The sequence below is a fragment of the Stegostoma tigrinum genome, chromosome 36, assembly GCF_030684315.1.
Source record: "Stegostoma tigrinum isolate sSteTig4 chromosome 36, sSteTig4.hap1, whole genome shotgun sequence".
Taxonomy (NCBI): Eukaryota; Metazoa; Chordata; class Chondrichthyes; order Orectolobiformes; family Stegostomatidae; genus Stegostoma; species Stegostoma tigrinum.
This window is the reverse complement of record NC_081389.1, coordinates 4,874,831-4,893,935: the sequence shown is the minus strand read 5'-3', so window position 1 is coordinate 4,893,935 and position 19,105 is coordinate 4,874,831. Positions and strand designations below refer to the sequence as shown.

At 40.2% G+C, this 19,105-nt stretch overlaps 2 protein-coding genes across 3 annotated transcripts in view; one reads left to right on the top strand and one right to left on the bottom strand.

Annotated features, from left to right (window-relative positions):
- Window positions 1-14,502, top strand: part of LOC125446789 (sorting nexin-27-like) — a 115,895-nt gene extending 101,393 nt beyond the window's left edge. Inside the window, exon 12 of one of the 2 annotated variants that reach the window (XM_048520605.2) lies at window positions 3,569-14,502. In XM_048520605.2, coding sequence (XP_048376562.1) covers window positions 3,569-3,619 — 51 coding nt within the window. In that variant the 3' untranslated portion in view covers window positions 3,620-14,502. The remainder of the gene's footprint in view (window positions 1-3,568) is intronic. The other variant, XM_048520604.2, reaches the window with a different exon arrangement.
- Window positions 7,357-19,105, bottom strand: part of man2c1 (mannosidase, alpha, class 2C, member 1) — an 89,705-nt gene continuing 77,956 nt past the window's right edge. The window contains exons 24-26 of the mRNA XM_048520695.2: window positions 16,812-16,963; window positions 16,332-16,435; window positions 7,357-14,424 (exon numbers count right to left, since the gene is read on the bottom strand). Coding sequence (XP_048376652.1) covers window positions 14,313-14,424; window positions 16,332-16,435; window positions 16,812-16,963 — 368 coding nt within the window. The 3' untranslated portion in view covers window positions 7,357-14,312. The remainder of the gene's footprint in view (window positions 14,425-16,331; window positions 16,436-16,811; window positions 16,964-19,105) is intronic.

The following is a 19,105-nucleotide window of genomic DNA, read 5'->3' as shown; positions in this document are numbered from 1 at the left end:
TTTGTTGTCGGTGAGACTGGCATGAAACTGTGTCCGAGGGTTGCCCAATTACAGATTTGCCCTATAACGGGCATGCTCGGGAGTTTCATAAAGAACAAATAGCGCTGTCAGTGCCACTGGCTTTAGTTACCATTTCAACCAGTGGCCAGTATTAACATTATTAATTTAATCAATCATAGGATATTGATTGTGATGCCATTTTCAAATGATCTGCCACGTTCTCCATTAATCAAAAAGACCCTTTTTCTGGCACTTGAAATTAGTCTGATAATCAGAGGAGACACGGTGGTTATCTGATCAGCGTAATGAATTTGTTCGGTTCAATATGAGTGAACAGTGTCCTCCGGTAGAGGAATCAACGACAAAATGTTACACTCTGAAAATCAGAGTCAGGCCATTCAGGAATGAAATCAGGAAACACTAACACGGGTAATAGAAATCTGGAATTCTCTCCCCAAGGACTGAATACTGGGGGATCAATTGAAGTTTTCAAGACAGAATTTGATAGGGGATATCGATCAATGTTCCTTCTAATCTTTGGCTGCAATCTGTTTGTTGCACTGCATAGTCCCTTTAAGATTGCTGCACAGCCGCATGTGCACCTCTGAAGGAAATGTTGTTGTGCACGGTAGGTTTCCTGACTAGTGCATTATGTTTGTGATTCATTGTGCACCCAAGCAGATGAGGAGGTGGAGCAGTGACAGATAAAGGGATTTCATCTCTAGATAAGCCATAATTGAGGAATGGAGCAGAATGGCTTCTTCGAGCTCTGAATGTTTAGAAAAGTAGTTTTGCAGTGTTTCACAATGTAGCAGATGCCTAGCTGTCTTGAGTTTGACCTCTTAACATTCATGTTCAGAACTGAAGAAGGGTCAGTGGACCTGAAATGTTAACTCTGCTTTGTCTCCACAGATGCTGCCAGACCCGAGTTTTTCCAGCAATTTGATTTTGTTTCTGATTTCCAGAATCTGCAGTTCTTTTTGTTTCATTAGGTTTTCAATTTGTTCCAATAGTCACATCCTTAATCCTGCCTAAATGATGATATTGCAGTATAAAAGTATCAGAATTCACCCATATATTTTGGAAAGTGAGTTGGAACTCCTTCCCACAGCGTTGTTGGTCTACCAGCAACAGTTTAAGAACGTAACTCATCACCACATTCTTGATTGTATTTGAAGATTGACAATACTAGCCCAGCTAGCAATACCTATCTCCCATTAATGGACTTTTTAAAAAATGCAAATAATAAATTTGTTTGTTAAATCTGTCAATGATTTTGTGCATACTTTGAGCTACTGCTGGTGTTTGATTTTAGGAATTGCCACCTTTGAGAGAACAAGGCTTTAAGCCGTCTGAATGAGTGGGTTCAAACAAAATAGACTGTTCCATCAGAAATAGATTGGATAAGCTTGTTTCAGCTGAGTTTACCAGTGGCTTTGACTAGGGAGACTACAGCCTCCAGTTTGAGCCCAACTGTTGCATGAGATCCAGGACTGAGGATTGCTTCTGCCTGAACATTTGGGGTCTTAGTCTGATGTGCTCCAAGTTGATGTTCTGAACCTGCATCTCCAGCAAAGGGACCTCGATATAAGCGACGATGATGCTGACGACATATCTAACCAAATATGTTGTCTCTAAATTGGGCTTACGTGGATGAAAGTGGAAGGAAATAGAGGCCTTTGAAATATGGATTATAGGACAGGTGGTAAAATTCACACGGAGATAATGAAACAGATGATGTTTGAAATTGCAAGAGGAAAAAATAGCTCAAAACAGTGATGTTCAGAAGAGTATGTCATTATTTTAGCTGTTTGATCAGAGGTGAGAAGCTGCACAGATCTTTTCTAGAGGCCAAGATGGAGGGAAAGTTCAACCTAGGTTTACCTGCTTGACCTATCAAAAGTGGTTGTAGCCGAGCTGCAGTGGTTATGTGAGGATGGTACAAGATAGTGTGTGACATTAAGGCAGCAGATCATCTGTCAGGAGTCGCTCCAGGCAGCAGCCATTACCTGTTAGTTGAAGGTCTGTAAAGATGGTTTAATTCTTCTCTTCAAATTCCTCCCATGCCTGCTCACCGTAAGAACCAGAATAAACTGCTAATCATTCCACCTCCTGTGCTCTGGGCTCCATCTGTAAATGTTCTCAGATAAGCTAAATTGAGCCTACCATTTTTTGTACCTGAGCATTGCCAATTGCCATCTTAATATTTTAATCTGTTAGTACTCTGCCACTTCTGTAGATGGTATTATCTACCTACAGTAATTTTATTTTCCACTGATTGCAATGAACTTGTGCACCACTGATGTTAAGGTGTTTGTTGATATGAACAAGTCTCCTGAGATAAATTAGGTAGTATGAAAGAGTAACTGCTGTAATTTATGCAATTGATGTAAATTTTGAAAGTGGGCAGGTAAGATGGAACAGCGTAATGTCACAACGATGCAACCTCTAAACGTTTTTCAGCAAAGCAGCAGTGTTTTTTAATAAAATCAAAATACTGGAATGCTGAAAATCTGAAACAAACACAAAATGGTGGAGAAACTTGGCAGGTCTGGCAACATTTGTTGAGAGAGAAACGAGCGAATGTTTCATGTCTGATAGGACCTCAGAACTGTAAGGGCTTGGAAAATGGTTTTCATATTTTTGACAGAGACAAAGGGGGAGCAAGGGGAACAGTTGGCAGGGAGGCCCGAGCACAAGTCAAAGGGGTTGGCTAATTGAGGCAAAAAAAAATGCAAAATGAGTGTAAGTTATCAAAGAGACAAAATGTGTCCCCTCTGTTGATAGCAAAGTAAAGACACAGTTGTGGGATTGGGCTAGAAGAGAATGCAGGGAAAACAGGATAGATATCAAGCAAGGAAGTTTTGTTTGGTTATCTCTGGACTGATTGTTGAAGGAAACCGTATTGAGCATCCGGAAGAAGTTTTTATTTCACCTCCTATCCCGCTCTTTCCTCGCCTAATCGCTTCTCCAGCATAACCGAACCCCATCTAATTCTTGACCATGCCCATTTGGTTGGCTTTAATTTGGGAGCATGAGTGTCAGACATGCCTGGCTTGTGCATCATATACTGGCCCATTCTAGGATTAGATTTTTAGTGTAACATGTGACTTATTAAGTTATCTGGCCACCCTGATGTTGCGATGGCCAGTGTCTGGCTTGTGGGTATTTCTGGAATTGGCTTTACAGTCTGTTTCTTTGCGGTTAACTTTTTTTTGTGGCGTTGACGACAATAAATTGCAGAGTTCAATTATAATTCAAATCCAAACCCTCTTTTGGAATGGTTGCCTCCGAGACACGCTCATGGAATTTACCTACTCGGTTAGGCAGTGGACAGTTTCCATTGTCCATCAAACTGCCCCACCTAGGGTGAACGATGAAGGTAGAGTTGCTGATTTTAAAAAGGTTTGTGTGTTGATCCCAATATTTTTGTTTGCATCGTGCTTTTGGACTTGTTGTCATTAAAAGCCTGTATCATTCAGCAGAAAATCAAATTCTTTTACATTGGACTTAAGAGTGTCACTTGTGTCCAGCCAGTTAATGCAGACTCTCCTTTTATCTCTTGCAGAATATTTTTCATGCAGCAGCAACAAGAAGTACTGGAGGCTCACTGTCGTGAGGGAAGACCTCATTCTCTGTAGCATCTCAGCACCTTAGCATGAAAACTGAAGCAATTGGACCTTTTGACATTGGGGCAATGGGGAGGCTTGGAACAGCTGAAACCTTTCCTCAGTGTAGCTGTGACATCAAAACAGTCTTCAAGTAGTCCATTCCTCATTTCATCACATCTCTCACTGTTGTAATGTTGCCACTCGTAGCTGCCTCTACGCGATCAAGGAGTAACATGTTTATTGGACAGTGCAGGATGCTCGGAAATAACCTTCCCTATCTGAAGGAATGATATTAGTCCATGGTTGATTGAGTACGAGAGGCTAGAGCTTGCCTGCCCTGAATTGTTAGCTGGGACTTGTGGGTGAGGGATTGAACACTATTATCTTAGCCAGGATCTCCATTCCCGACCTAATGAATAGACAACCCACGCAAACAGTAATAGTTAATTGCTGAGTATTAAAGAGACAAGATCCCTTCTTTTTGTTCAGGGAATCTCAGACTCCAAACTAACTGGATATTGTTGGAACATATTCTCAGCACTGAACCAGTGTCAGTTCATTTCAACTGTTTTTCCACACCTGAAAATCGAGCTACGTAGTGTGTGTATATATATGCTCATTTGCTTCAAACCTGCCAATGGGATATTAAAGAGCTTCTTGCTGTGTGATGTCTGGCATACAGCATGTACAGTATTGTCAATCAGTGGCATATAATAGGAGGGAAAGTGTAAGAACCTTGGTGGAAGGCTGATTCTCCCTTAAACTTACAGGAAAAAAACTTCTTGTGCTGTGTTGAAAATTGAAAGGGATATTTTGTATTAGTAGCTATGATGCTATGTTAAAGACAGTGCAAACACACATTTAAAAGTTATAACAGGGCTGTTGCATTTTTGGGTTTTCTTGAGTAGGGAGTGCTAAGTATTATGCCATCCAGTGACTCATTGCTACTGATTTCTCCAAAGCTGCGTAGGAAATACCATCTTTTATTTTTGTGTTATGATAGTGAAATGAACTGACAAGGAATGTGAAATGTTGAAACCTTAAGTGCTCGATAGGCTGGATTTGTATTTAATCTTATACATTCATTGTGGTTTTTTACCACATCCTTTGGGAACTGGTTCAGGCCAATCGCTTGAACTGTACATGGTATATATACACTACTTGGGGAAAGTATTTCCAATATGCTTTGTGTTGTGTGCTGTTTCTAAAATGAACAGTTACGCAACCTTGAGATACTGCTTAATATCACAACTATTCAAACTCTTTTATAGGCTAGGGCTAGTCATCAGTGTTGGACATTGTGAGGCTTGTATTACTCCAGCAGTGATGTTGATCTGCACAAAGTTCATCTTGTACTTCAGTAAGTGGGGAATTTACTTGAAAGCGAGGAATCTCTGGGTGCGACCACCTTTGAGAGAGTTTATACTAATTCCCTGGCTCCTGTTTTTTTTGTATTGTGGCTTCCTCAAAGTTCATCAACTGGGTATGGAGTTGTGGAGAAACAAAATAGGCCAGTGTGAGTGAAAGAAAAAGAGGCTGATTATGAGACATTCAAAGCTTTCAATCAGCAAATCTCCTTTGAGGCTGCTCCCTATGTAGCACTCCGACAGAGATCAGTTTCAAAGTCAACATCAGGCTTTCTGATTGTGGAGCTTACAGCGAGTTCTGAGAAATGTTGCACTAGGCTCTTTTTACAGAAAACTGGTAGATTGTGTATTTATATTAGGTTCAGCATATCCAGGCAAAAGCATGAGGACACACTACTGCTTGTCAAAGGCTCATGTGGAGGGAAGCGATTGTTTTGTATTAAAAAAAAATCCTAGTCTTCGCAAAATTACCATGTAATTTCTTGAAAGCATCAGTGTTAAAGCTGCAATGTAATTATTTATAGATCCGTAATTAAAGGTGGCGACTGGTTTGTGTAACATGCTGTCATTGTAATTGAGTTGATTTACTTCTGTTGCCCTCAGCAATGGAGTGGATGGGGAGTTGATCAACAAGATCTCATTTATAAACTATAATATACAGATTGGGATGTTGGGGAAAGTGTAGAAGTTAGGGTGGTTGGAAAAGTAACTTTGTTCTTTAAGACTTTAAAGTTTTTTTGTTTAATGTTGAAAACCAGGTGTAAACCAAGTAAACTGGATGTTTCATTTCCAAATCGAGTTCGTTACTAATCTGTGGTCATCCTCCTTTACTGGGGAGGATCAAGGGAAGGGCAGAAGCTGGAATTATTTTGGAGATGTTATGAGCTCTCAAGTACCCAAGGTCTACAACAGAAGTTTAAATTGAGTTGCTTATCAGTTGCAACCTTGATTATAAATAGGGGAGGATGATGGTGTAGTAATGATGTTGCTGGATTAGTAATCCAGAGACTATTCTTGCTTTTGGGGACAAGGGTTTACACTCCATAGCAACATTGAACTTGAATTCAATTGACGTAAATCTGGAATTTAAAAACCGTCTCAGTAATGGTGACAATGAAACTAACTTCAATTGTTGTAGAAACATCTGTTTCACTAATACCCTTTAAGCAAAGAAATCTGTCATCCTTACTTAATTTGGTCTACCTGTGACTGCAGACCTATATCAATCTGGTTGATTCTTCTCTCTATTCTGCAATGGCTCATCAAGCAACTCAATCCAAGGTCAATTGGGAATAGGTAACAAATTACCAGCATCCCATACAAAAATAGTGAAGAACTACTCTACAGCAGAATATTTCTGACTGACCAGCTGAAATAATTCATTGATGGGCCCTTGAATGTTAAACTAGGATTGATTAATTTTAGATTTACACCTTTATTTCCATAATTACCTTTATTTCAGAAATTCAGTTTTTCTTCTAATCAGAATGTTGAGATACTTCAGTGATTTGTGTTGACGAATGAACCCAATTGGATTTGTCTGTAGGTCAGATGCTCTGTGAAATCTAAAATAGGCCAGTGTGAAGATAATTCTTAAATAGAATCACCTGGGTTCAATTATTTTGTGGTTCATTTGCTGTCATCTTGCATGTCCCCGAGGGTTGGGGAGGGCATGAGCAATTCTTGGGACTGCAGCAGTACTAGGGCTCACTGAAAGATTGCACAAACTTGTTTTTTTCATTATATGGAAGCCAGTTAAAAAAATCGTCTACCCATTTCTTTAAGTGGTCAGTGCATTGTAACTTTGGACTGTGTCCATTCCATTGTCTGTTGGTTCATTGAACCGGTCATTTTCTAATCACTGCCATTTATCATTTTAATCAATGAGCAGCCTGGAGGAGTAGTATCTGTCATTTGCAGTAATGTAATGTCTTTAAAATTCTTCTAAATAAATGGAAAAGTGTGCATTTCTGCCATTTACCAACCAAAAACAATTCTTCAGTGTGGCTTTGGCATAGTAGCTGATGGTTTGGGGAAGCAATTTATAGTTCTAAATGAACAATTATGTAACTTCTAGGTATTGTTTAATAATACAGCTATTCAAATGCTTATAGGCTAGTTGCTGATTATCAGTGGACATTTGTGAGGCTGTTGTTATATTCTTAATAGTGATAAGGCGCACATCAACATTCAAAAATTAGAAAGGTAAATAACTCTACATGATTATTTACATACTTAAGACTCGATTTGTTTTTTGGTCGGTGAAAAAGACAAATAACTCATCATATTTGGTAAATAGTGGCTGGTCATGTGTGTTGGATGCCAGGACAGTTTGGGACATTCCAATATGAAGATCTTCAACTGTCAAGTTCTCTCATGTTTAACATCATGTTTGTTCTCACATTGTGGTACCATGCACCAGCTTCTTCACAGTGCTGCAATCATTTGTTATACTTGACACAAAATGGTAATGGTTATAGTGTCTCAGTAAGTCTTCTGTCATCAGTTGGGAAGTCATTCAAAAGCTGTTAGTATAACAGTGCAAGATGATGTGAACCTAAGAAGTCTTACTCCTGAGTAGCTGAAAAATATAGGAGTAAGTCGTTGGAGTGAAAAGAATTTTGGGCTCAAAGATTAAAAGTTCTGAAAATAAATTTGACCCATTGATTTGGTTCATTTGAGTCTCGGTATTTCCCCTTGAAACCTTGTGAAGAATTGTACAGATGAGACTCCTGATTTTGCTCATTTTTAAAGCTAATCAAAATTTTGATCCTACTTTATTCAAAATTTTTCAAGGTAATCTGTACATTTAGATTAAATATCTTCAGGTGAAGAAATTCCACAGTTCCTGTTAATTATCTATCTTTGAGATACCCAATGTGTCGTCGTATTTTTGAGTGTCATTGGACTTTTACCAGTTTAGGCAGCTTTCTGTAGCAGAGAATTTCACAGGTGCACCACTTTCTAAGTGAAGAAATTTCTCTTCTCTTAATTCAAATGGCTTATCCAATATCCTTAGATAGTGAACCATGGTCCTGAACACCCTGGTCTTCAGAATTATCCTTCCTGCGTTTGCCCTGTCTAGGCCTGTTTTAGATTCTGAGATTCCCCCCTCATTCTTCTAAACTCCAGTGAATACATTCCTAACTAATCCAGGTTGTATTTAGTCCTGACAAACTTGGTAAATATTCATTGCACTGTGTCCAAGTCGGAACATCCTTACTACTCTTGTATTCAATTCTGCTGACATTCAACAAGCATGACTTTCTTTTCGTAAATCCATGCTGACTGTGCTGCTATTTTCCAAATTCTCTGCTATTACATCTTTTATGTATCAGCATGGATAGTAGACTTGGTTATTTACTACTCATCAATATTGATAAGTTAGAGAGAATAGACTGTAACATCTGACCAAATTTGGTTAATGACAAGAATAGGAGGGAGGGCATGTTACAATGAGGACATCGGGTATCTGCAAAGAGAAGGAGAGGTTGAGTGAGTAGACAAAAACATGCTGGATTTTAATCTAGGGAAGTAGGAAGCATCAAAGGCAGACCATTACTTAAATGGAAAGACTCCAAAAAAGTACAACATGGAGGGATGATGGGAGTTTGGTTTTGTCTATGTAACAAGAATTGGGATGTTTTATTATAATTGTGCAAGATGTTGGAGGAGTTGCATGGAAGTTTGGTTTTTGCTTTTAAGAAAAGATGTACCAGTATTGGAGGTGGTTCATTCCTGGGATGAAGGGACTGAATTGACACAATGGCTAAACAAATGAATCCTTTTTTCATTAGCATTAAGAGAATGAAGAGTGATCTTGTTATAACATGCAAGATTCTGAGGGGGGATTACAGGATAGATGTTGAAATTTTTCTACTCTTGTGGGTAATGTTTGTGATATAGTTTTAAATGAGTGTCTCTTTTATGCTGTAGCTGAAGTGGTGAAGAATTTCATGGAGTGTAATGAATGTCTAGAGTGCTTTACTGCCGAGATTTGTGGGTTATATCATAACATCTGAGAAACGTCAGGGAGTTGGGAGTTATGAGGAGCTGCTGTGGAAGAGGAGTTGAGGCCTTGGGCAAATCAGCCCTAATCTTTATAGGATGGTAAGGTACGTTTAAGAATGATCTATCTTGCTTCTGACAAACAGGCCAACTGGCACAATTTTCTGTTATTTCACTTGAGCAGGAGCGTCATATTAACAGTTTTCCATTTGCCTGGAGACTCCCTGGAATCCAGTGAGTTCTAGAATACTTTAGCAAATGCCTCCGATATTTCTGCAGCCACTTCCTTGAATGCAGGCCATCAGGTCCTGGCAACTTGCCTGTTTTTAATCCCACTAGTTTTCTAAATACTTTGCCATTTGTGTTAGAGGCACAAAGTTGGAAACAAAAAGTTTCCTCCCATTAGCACATTGGTGTGTTTGAGAGTCTACCGCCATTCATACCATTGCAAAATACTGGTTTAAATTATCTGCTGTTTTGCTGTTTTCCTGTTTCCCCTGCTATCAATTCCCCAGTCACATCTTCCAAGGGTCCAGCACTCATTTTAGCTATTTATTTTGCTGTTTATTTTTACATTTCCTGCCAATTTACTTTTGTAATCAATTTCTCCCTCTTTAACACCATTTTAATCATTCACTGCTGGTTCCTAACAAATTCCCAATCCTCTGGCTTGCCAGTAGTTTCCATCACTTTGTATGCCTTTGTTTTTAATTGATTATTCTCCTTAAACACCTTTTGTTAACCACAGATGGTTCATCCCCCTCATCCTTCTTGACAATTTTTGCTGACCGTGAAACATTTGCTGAAACATCTGCCACTGTTATTCCACTGACCTCCCCCTTGGTCTAATTTCGGAGTTGCCTTCAGGCAACTCTTACTTCACATGTCTGTAACTGTGCATATTTAACTTGACGTCGCTTTGGGCGGCACGGTGGCTCAGTGGTTAGCACTGCAGCCTCACAGCGCCAGGTACCCAGGTTCGATTCCAGCCTCGGGTAACTGACTGTGCGGAGTTTGCACATTCTCCCTGTCTGCGTGGGTTTCTTCCGGGTGCACCGTTTTCCTCCCACAGTCCAAAGAAGTGCAGGCTGGGTGGATCAGCCATGCTAAATTGCCCGTAGTGTTCAGGGGTACATGGGTTATAGGGGGATGTGTCTGGGTGGGATGCTGCAAGGGGTGGTGTGGACTTATTGGGCCGAAGGGCCTGTTTCTACACTGTAGGGAATCTAATTTTAATTAAATCCTATCGCTCACATTTTACTAGATCTAAAATGGCCTGTACTAAAAGTACTACTGTTTTTGAAAAAAAAATCTTTGGTATACATTATAAATTAATCTTCCAGGTTACCCTTGCCCATCTGATTTATCCAGTCAATATGCAGATTAAATCACCCAAGATTTCCTGTTCTCTATGCAGTGAGTCAACTACAAGGATCTATACACAACCTCCAAGTGTGACTTTTCACTTGCCACTCCTTTATTAACAAAGCTACCCCATCTCCTTTCCCATTTGGTCTATTCCATAAAATTATAAGATATGGGACCAGGACTAGGTTGTTTGACCGTTTAAGCCTGCTCCACCATTCATTCAGATCACGGCTGATCCCACATTCATCCCACGTTTAATGGTGTGTGTAGCATATGTTTGACCCATGTCAGTTCCATTCTGACAGAAGGGGACCTGTATGGAGCACAGAGCATTACAGCGAAGTACAGGCCCTTCGGCCCTCGATGTTGTGCTGACCTGTGAAACCAATCTGAAGCCCATCTAACTGACACTATTCCATTATCATCCATATGTTTATCCAATGACTATTTAAATGCCCTTAAACTTGGCGAGTCTACTACTGTTGCAGGCAGCGCATTCCACATCCTTACTACTGAGTAAAGAACCTACCTCTGACTTCTGTCCTACATCTATCACCCCTCAGTTTAAAGCTATGTCCCCTCGTGCTAGCCATCACCATCTGAGGGAAAAGGCTCTTACTGTCCACCATAAACACAAGCAGACAACTGGTGGGCTAAACAGGCTATTCCTGTGCTGCAAATCTGCCCCAATTAGCCAGAGATGACAAAAATCTGCAACCCCACACCCCATGATAAAATTCTGAATAATGTGGTCTCAAGTTCAATCCAACAGTTTACTGATCATTTACCCACTGAACAGACTTGCAGAGGCTGGCTGTCAGAGTAACACTGGTTTATAGTTGAGGAATTTGGTCAACTTAAAGCATTTGTTATTAATTAGAGTGCATCTTTAACCTCTAGTATTTTATGGCAAGCTTGCCTTTTATTGTATATTCTCCCCTACTATTTACACTCCTCTAATCTAAACCTTGCAGCTTTTTAGATATCTCCTTCTGGATTGTTTTGTGTGTATATCTTTTATAAATAGGACAGTTTTGTGCTTCATGTCCCATCACTTGAATCCATTCTGCTAGCTGATGTACAATTGGCTGTTCTTGTTACGCTCCTGTTCACTGTCTGTGGTTTAGGGGCATCCTTCATTAATTACACAAGGCACTTGGACACTCCTGACAACCAGAAGTTTTCTGTAATGCTGTTGTTTCCTGAGCTTTCAATTATGGCAATTAAGTGGAGCATACAATAAGTATTGTGAAAGAGGATGTTATGTTTCATCACCTTAAAGAAATGGTACGTTACAAAAAATGTGCCTTTCCTTTTGGATTTTGTCAGAAGTTAATGACCATTTTACCCATATTTTAATAGCATAACACCACAAATTAACTGGGTCAATAACATGAGTGTTTCTGTTTGCTTCAATGAATATCAAGTGAAACTAAACGTCATGTCACCATTAATTCTATGTGCTTGTGTGTACTTGTCTAAATCTGGGGCTTAAAGGACTGGCCACATTAGCTGCCAGATGCATTTTATTCTCCTCTCAGGATAAATATTATTTTACATTATACTTTGACTTTTATTTAAAATGTGACTTGGAACTGCCTTGATGGAACTTGGACCCCTCACAGCTTAGTGGTCTGTACAGATCTCGGCCTGTTTTCTTTGTAGGGGTTACTGCAATGAAATGGAAATGACTATACTGTCACCACAATGGGCACCATCCAATGTTACACAACATTGCACTGTTCACCACTAACATGCAGGCTGCATGGAGTGGTTTGTCATCTCTCCAACTGAGCATAAATAATAACTGGTTTGTAAAACCCCAGTCAAACCAACATATTGCTTAAGGAAAGAAATGTCAGTAAGGGGACCAAAGAGTCATTTAGCACAAAAACAGACCCTTGGGTCCAATTCATCTGCACTGACGAGGTTTCTCAAATAACTAGTGTGTTTGACCCATATCCCTCCTAAGCCTTTCCTATTCATGTACCTGGCCAAATAGCTTTGAAATGTTGTAACTGTTCCACATGTGAATCACTGTGTGACAATGTTGCCTCTCAGGTTCCTTTTTTAAATCTTTCTCCTCTAACCTTAAAAATATGCCCCATAGTTTTGAATTCACTCACTCTAGGGAAAGGACCTTTGTTAACCTTATCGCTGCCTGTCACGATGATATAAACCTCTGGTGCATTGATTTTATTTGACTGACCTTGAGCAGCTGGAGTCACACCAGCATTTTCCATTTCTCAAGTGATAGGCACAGCATCTGTTGTGTCAAAACTTGTTGTCCTGGATTGATTTCCATATCGCTAGCTGGTTGCAGCACTGACTACACAAGCTAAATGTAAATAAGGGAAATGTACCAGCAGTTAATGTAGTTCCCCTCATCCAGACCTGGAGTAGAGAAGCCTTTTCCCTCATGTAATTCACCACCAAGCTTAATAACCAGTTACTTCCAGCAAACTGTCAGTGATTGGGGCTGAGCTGATTAATCTCAATGATACAAGTCTGTTCCATGCAAAATGTTGGGCTTTTCTGAAAACGTCTGTTTTCTTCCATATTTTTATTGTTCTGTTGAGTTATCTTCTGATATTCCTCCAGCTTGTGTGAACAGGTTGTGACTGTATGTTTCCAAACAGGAGGCTAAAATGACTTACTTCTCTATAAATGAGGGAAAATATTTGATTAGTGCACCCTGATGTGTTGCAAAGCGTGTTTGAGAATCCAGTGCAAATTACAAATTTCTACCCTCTCCCAGATTAAGTGCCTCAAACTTCTGTTTGAGTGGGGGTTGCTGATGCATTATTCTCTATGCACCTTGCTAAAAATCAAGACTGTGCTTACACAGTCATTTTGTATAATTGCAAAAATCATTTTATTCTACTAATCATTCTCAATAGGATTTGTGTTTACTGACTCTTTAAGTAAGAAAACAGTTTGCCATATGTAAGTTTTAATAAACTGGAGGAAAGTCTCCAGCTGTGTACAAATGTTTTCTAAAGGAAAATACTTCCCATGTATTTGCTCTGGCCAGTGAGAGGTGGTCTGCAGCCAAAATAATCCACAACTCTTCTGTTGTGCCTTATCGCCCATCTCTATCTCAGCCTGACTGCTGCTGAAATCCTCATACTGATTTGTTAAGTATAGACTGGACTCTTGCAACATTCCCCTAGCCAGCCTTGTATTTTATACCGTCTGTAAAATTTAGCTTCCCGTATCACTTCCAATCATTTTTCACTCCCCTACGTACAGACCTACATTATCAGAAGCCTAGATTTTAACTTCATTTTGCTGTTAAAATGCCTCCCTGTCCCTGTAACCTTCTACAATCCTCCAGAATCTCTGTGCTTAACCCACTCTGGTCCTTTAAGTCCGATGCCCTTTGCCTTCGACCTGTGGCCACTGCCTTCAGCCATTCAGAGCCTAACCTCTATCATTCCCTTCCTAAATTTTTCTCTTCATGTGCTGTTCTGAGGTAGGCTTCAAACAAGGTTTTGTTCACCCTTCTGAGTTTCTCACTAGTTATTGACTGATGACAGCAGCAGCAGCTTCAACTGCCAAAGGGGCAATACTCCAAGAGCTTGTGATTTCCAATAAATCTATTGGACTTGTCCACTCCAGTTCAACACCATCACCTCCAGATCAGAAGCAGCTTTAGCCGATTTACTATGTTAAGAATGCTGTATAATACTAGCTGTTGTTGCTGAGATCTTAACAGTCTACTTAGTCATATGTGAAAACTAGCAAATTACACTCTACCACTGTAAGGAATGATCAAGACGTACCTGTCTTGCAGATAATAACACTAGTGTTTTGCATTGGTAATTTCATTAAATAATGCTCTTCATTTACTACAGTATGCTTGATTCTGTTGTATTTAGAAACTATTTCAATGATAATTTAAAAAGAAACTTATTAATAGAAGCCATGTATGAGTCCCACATTCTACAATGATAGCTCAGAAAGTGAACAGTAGTGAACGGATCTGGAACGGAGTGAAGGAAAGCTGGATCTGACTGTCAATGATGGCGAGGGGTTTGGTTGTGATGGGCTGTTCCAGAAGATCACACCTGCAAGACAGTAGAAATAACTCTTAATCTTCTGTTCGCAGACAGCAAGAGGAGCTCATGGAGAAAGTAGCATTAATTCCAATTCTGTCATTATTAAACTGCAGGGCCAATTGCATAAACCTGCAACAATCCAAGCATAAAAGTGAAAATTATGAAATTGCAAATGTTTCACTTCACTATATAAATCTGACCCTGGTTGTAACTTTATGCTTAGTCTGGATGAATGGACATTAATACACCATGCCATTTGATCAGAATATCCTGTAATCTTGGTGTGTGGTCAGAACAAAACAAATTCACTTTGTATAATAAACACATTCTATTCTTACCCATGCAGAACACTGCTGTTTTACAGAGTTACAGCATGGAAGCCGTCAGCCCAACTTAAACTAAACTAAACCCAACCCACTTGCCTGTGTTTGGCCCATATCTTGCTAAACCTTTTTCTATCCATGTATGTACCCTAACGTCTTTTTAATGTTGTAATTGTATTCACCTCTACCACTTCTTCTAGCAGCTCCATATAAAGCATCATCCTCTGTGTGAAAATGTTGCCCCTTGGGACCCTTTTCCCTCCCTCAGTTTCCACTCTATGCCATCTAGTTTTGGTGTCCCTAACCTGGGGAAATTACCTTGCCTATCCTCCTTAGCCATGCCCCTCATTATTTTACAAATCTCTAATATCACATTTGCGCTCTGGGGAGATAAAAGACCCAAACTATCCAGCATCTCCTTTTAACTCAAACCCTCTAATCTCGCTAACATCCTTGTAATTTTTTGTACCCTTTCCAGTTTTATAACATCCTTTCTGTAGCAAGGCAACCAGAATATCAAGCAGTACTCCAACTGTGGCCTTACCAATGTCTTCTACAGCCATAATATAACATCCCAATTCTTGTGCTCAACGTTCTGACCAATGCAAGCGTGCCCAATGCCTCCTTCACCATCCGGTCTGTCTGTGACACCACTTTCAACAGACTACATACCTGAACCCCCTAGGTTTCTCTGTTTGACAACATTGACCAGGGCTCTACCATTCACTGTGTAATTAAGTGCTGCCCTGATGTGTCTTATCAAAGTGCAATACCTCGCATTTATTAGCATTAAAGTCCATCTGTCATTCCTTGGCCCAGTTCACCAAGACCCTGTTCTACTTTTAGATAACCTTCTTCACTGTCCACTACACCACCAATTTTGGTCATTCACAAGCTAACTAATCGTGCCTCTTATTTTCTCATCCAAATCAGCACTGATCCTTGTGGCAACCTACTGGTTACAGGCCTCTGGTCTGAACAACAACCCTTTACCAAACACACTGTCTCTTACTGTCAAGCCAATTTTGTAATCAGCCAGCAAGCTCTCTCTGCATCCCATTTGATCTAACCTTAGTAGCATGTAGACAATGCCTCCTGCCCTGCTTTCATCTATTTTTTTGTTTGGTCACTTCTTCAATAGGTTCAGTCAAATTTGTGAGACACAGTTTCCCCCAAGCACAAAGTCATGCTGACTATCCCTAATTGTCCTCGCCTTCCCAAATGCACATTTATCCTGTCTCTCAGAATCTCCTCCAAAAACTTACCTACCACTGACATTAGACTCTGTAGATCCCTGTCTTTTCCTAGCAGCCTATCTTAAATAATGGCACAACAGTAACCATCCCTCACTCTTCCAGCACCTCATCCATGGCTGTGTTTTTGGGAGCTTGTTATGTCCAAACATTTCCCACGTTACGATAGCAACAACACTTCAAACAAACGTACTTCCCAGCTGGAAAGTGCTTTGGAATGTCCTGAGGTCACAAAAGATCCTTTGTTAAAGGAAACATATTTCTGATAAGTGCCTGCACCAACACCTTAGAAGTACAACAGTCAGACACTAGACCTATGCCCACTGGGACAGCCACTTACCAGACTGCTTGTTTAACAGGCAGTGAAGTATGCAACCATGTGACCACGGTGCTGCCATGCGACTCATATAGCCGAATTACCAAAGTATTTTTTCTGTCTTCTGCCTGGTGGGGAGAAACATTCATATACTCAGTGTAAAAAATATTCATTTCCTTCACTGGGTTAAAGCATCCATTATGTGGACTGCCCATTGTATTTCACCTACAGCTCTTCTCACTCTCCCGGTTAAAAAAATCTATTCCTCCAAAGTGTGTAACTACCACAGTGCAACACTGACAAGATTCATGAAGTTTACTGCTCAAACCACAATCACCTAGCCAGCTGAAAGAGGCTGTTAGGGTGATTGACTTAAAGAGTCAACAAAACACTACAGCTTTGAGTCCATGACACAGCTGAAGGCTATTTCATAGTAAATCATAGAAATGTCATTACTGAATTGATTTTTAAAACATGATCGATTTGTACATTTCTAATCATTACCTGTTTAATAGTTTCCAGAATGACAGCAGGAGACTGGACCGAGAAAGCACTCCAGGAACTGGAAGCACTGACACTGGGTTCAGCAGGCACAATATGTAATGGGCAGTTAATGTTGTAAGCAAACTGAATCACATTGGCCTCTTGGAAAGAACCTGTGGGGGAAAGAGAACAGGCCACATCAGGGCAAGGGCTACAACTGAAATCTTTTCTAGGTACAACTAGTTAAAAATAGACACCAACATGTTCTCAGCCAGATCAAAATCACGATGTCAGGCATCCCAACCTACGTCAAAATTCAAATCAGTACTGCACGGTCAGATATATTAACTTCTGGTCAGGTTAGGACTGGTGTCTGCAAACAGTCACAGGTTTTGACAACAGCACAAACATTCTGCAAATTCACATGCTGAGCTACAAATCACAAGCTTAGCTCTGAGCCAGTGTGCTAGCCCTACCTGTCCTGTTTCTGCACAAAATCTGGTAAACACATGTGCCACAAGTCTACAGCAAAAGAGACCCAATTCCCCAGAAGACATAGTAAGAACTTGCAGATGCTGGAGTCAGAGATAACAGTGTGGAGCTGGAGGAACACAGAAGGCCATGCCGTATCAGTGGAACAGGAAAGTTGACATTTCGGTCCGGATTTCTGATGAAATTCCTGCATTACCCCTTTATATCAGAGTCAAAATGTTAATTCAGTTTCTCTCTCTGTGGATGCTACCAGACCTGCTGAGTTTCTCCAGCGCTTTTTGTTTTTATTTCAGAGCTCCCGAACCCACAGGTTTTATTTACCCCTTTCTCCAGTCTGTCTGTATTGGGACATGCCAGTGATTTGGGATTGACAAGAAATTCAACAATTGTTTTGATAAATTGAGTAATAACAGAGCATTCCAAGCCTCCTGTCTAACTATATTAAAGAACACAAAGGTAAACTCAACAGAAGAGTAGCAAATTGAGTATTTAAAATGTACAGAATCAAATGGAAATGTCACTTTGCATGTATACGTTAACCAGTCTGTCAGAAATTCTACCCCATAGTTTGAAATGATATTTTATGATTTGGAGGTAGTAAAACTCCCCAGGCAGTTACAGAAGCTTATAAAACACTGGGCCACAAAAGGAGATGTCACATTTGATGATTAAAATCTTGGTCAAACAGGGAATCCCAGAGTGCAGGGAATTAGGCAATGGGAATTAATGGAAATAAGACTTGCTGCAATTTAGGACATGGGCAGCAGGATTTTGGATGTTTTAAGTTACAGAGGGTAGAATGTGGGAAGCCAACGAACACTGGAATAGTCACACCTAAAGATAACAAGGAGCTAAGTGATGGGTTCAGCAGAAGATGAGCTGAGAAGGGTAATGTTACAAAAATAGGTAACCTTAATAACGGCACAGATTTGTGAGCAGAAACTTTTTACAAGGTCAATATGACATCAAGATCATGAGGCTATTAAACATAGGAAGAGGAGTAGGCCATTCAGCCCATCAATTCTGCTCCACTATTCAATGAGACCATGGCTAATGATAATCCTCCATTTTGCTGCCTTTTCCCTATAACCCTCAATTCCCTAAGTGATTAAAAACCTTGCATGTACTTAATAACCTCAATAGCCCTCTGTGGTAAAGAATTTTACAGATTTACTACCTTCTGAGAAGAAATTCCTCTTCATCTCTTTCTTAAATAGGTGACCTCTTACTCGAGATAATGATCTCTGGTGCTGGACTCTCCAACAAGGGGAAACAACCTATCCTCATTTACTTTGTGAAATCCCCAACAACCTTCATGTTTCAATATGGTCTCCTCTCATTCTTCTACATTCCAGTGAATAATTGCTAATAAAGGTCAACAGTCCATCTGCCTCCCCTTTTACCCACTGAACTTGGATTCTAGTTTTTGTGTTTCACACACGAGACATCTCAACCCTCATTGCTGATGTCTTCTTTCACTGGCATAAAATGCATAACCTCACCTTTTCCCCCATTATATTCCATCTGCCAAGCTACTGCTCACTCACTTAATCTGTCTGTCTCCCTCTGCAGATTCTGTGTCATCCACAATATTTGCCTTCTCAACCTTTTTGGCTCAAAATGCAGTTGGGAGCATTTTCTGTTCATCCTCTGCTGAGTGTTGGATAAACGATCTGATAACTTAGCAACAGTGGAGAAATTCAGAGAGATGGCAGTAAGATAGAGCTGGGGGTCATCAGCATACACTTGAAAACCAATTTCCTGCTGTCAGATGATGTCAGAAGCTGTAGTATGGAGATGAGGCGGGGACTGTTCCCTGGCGT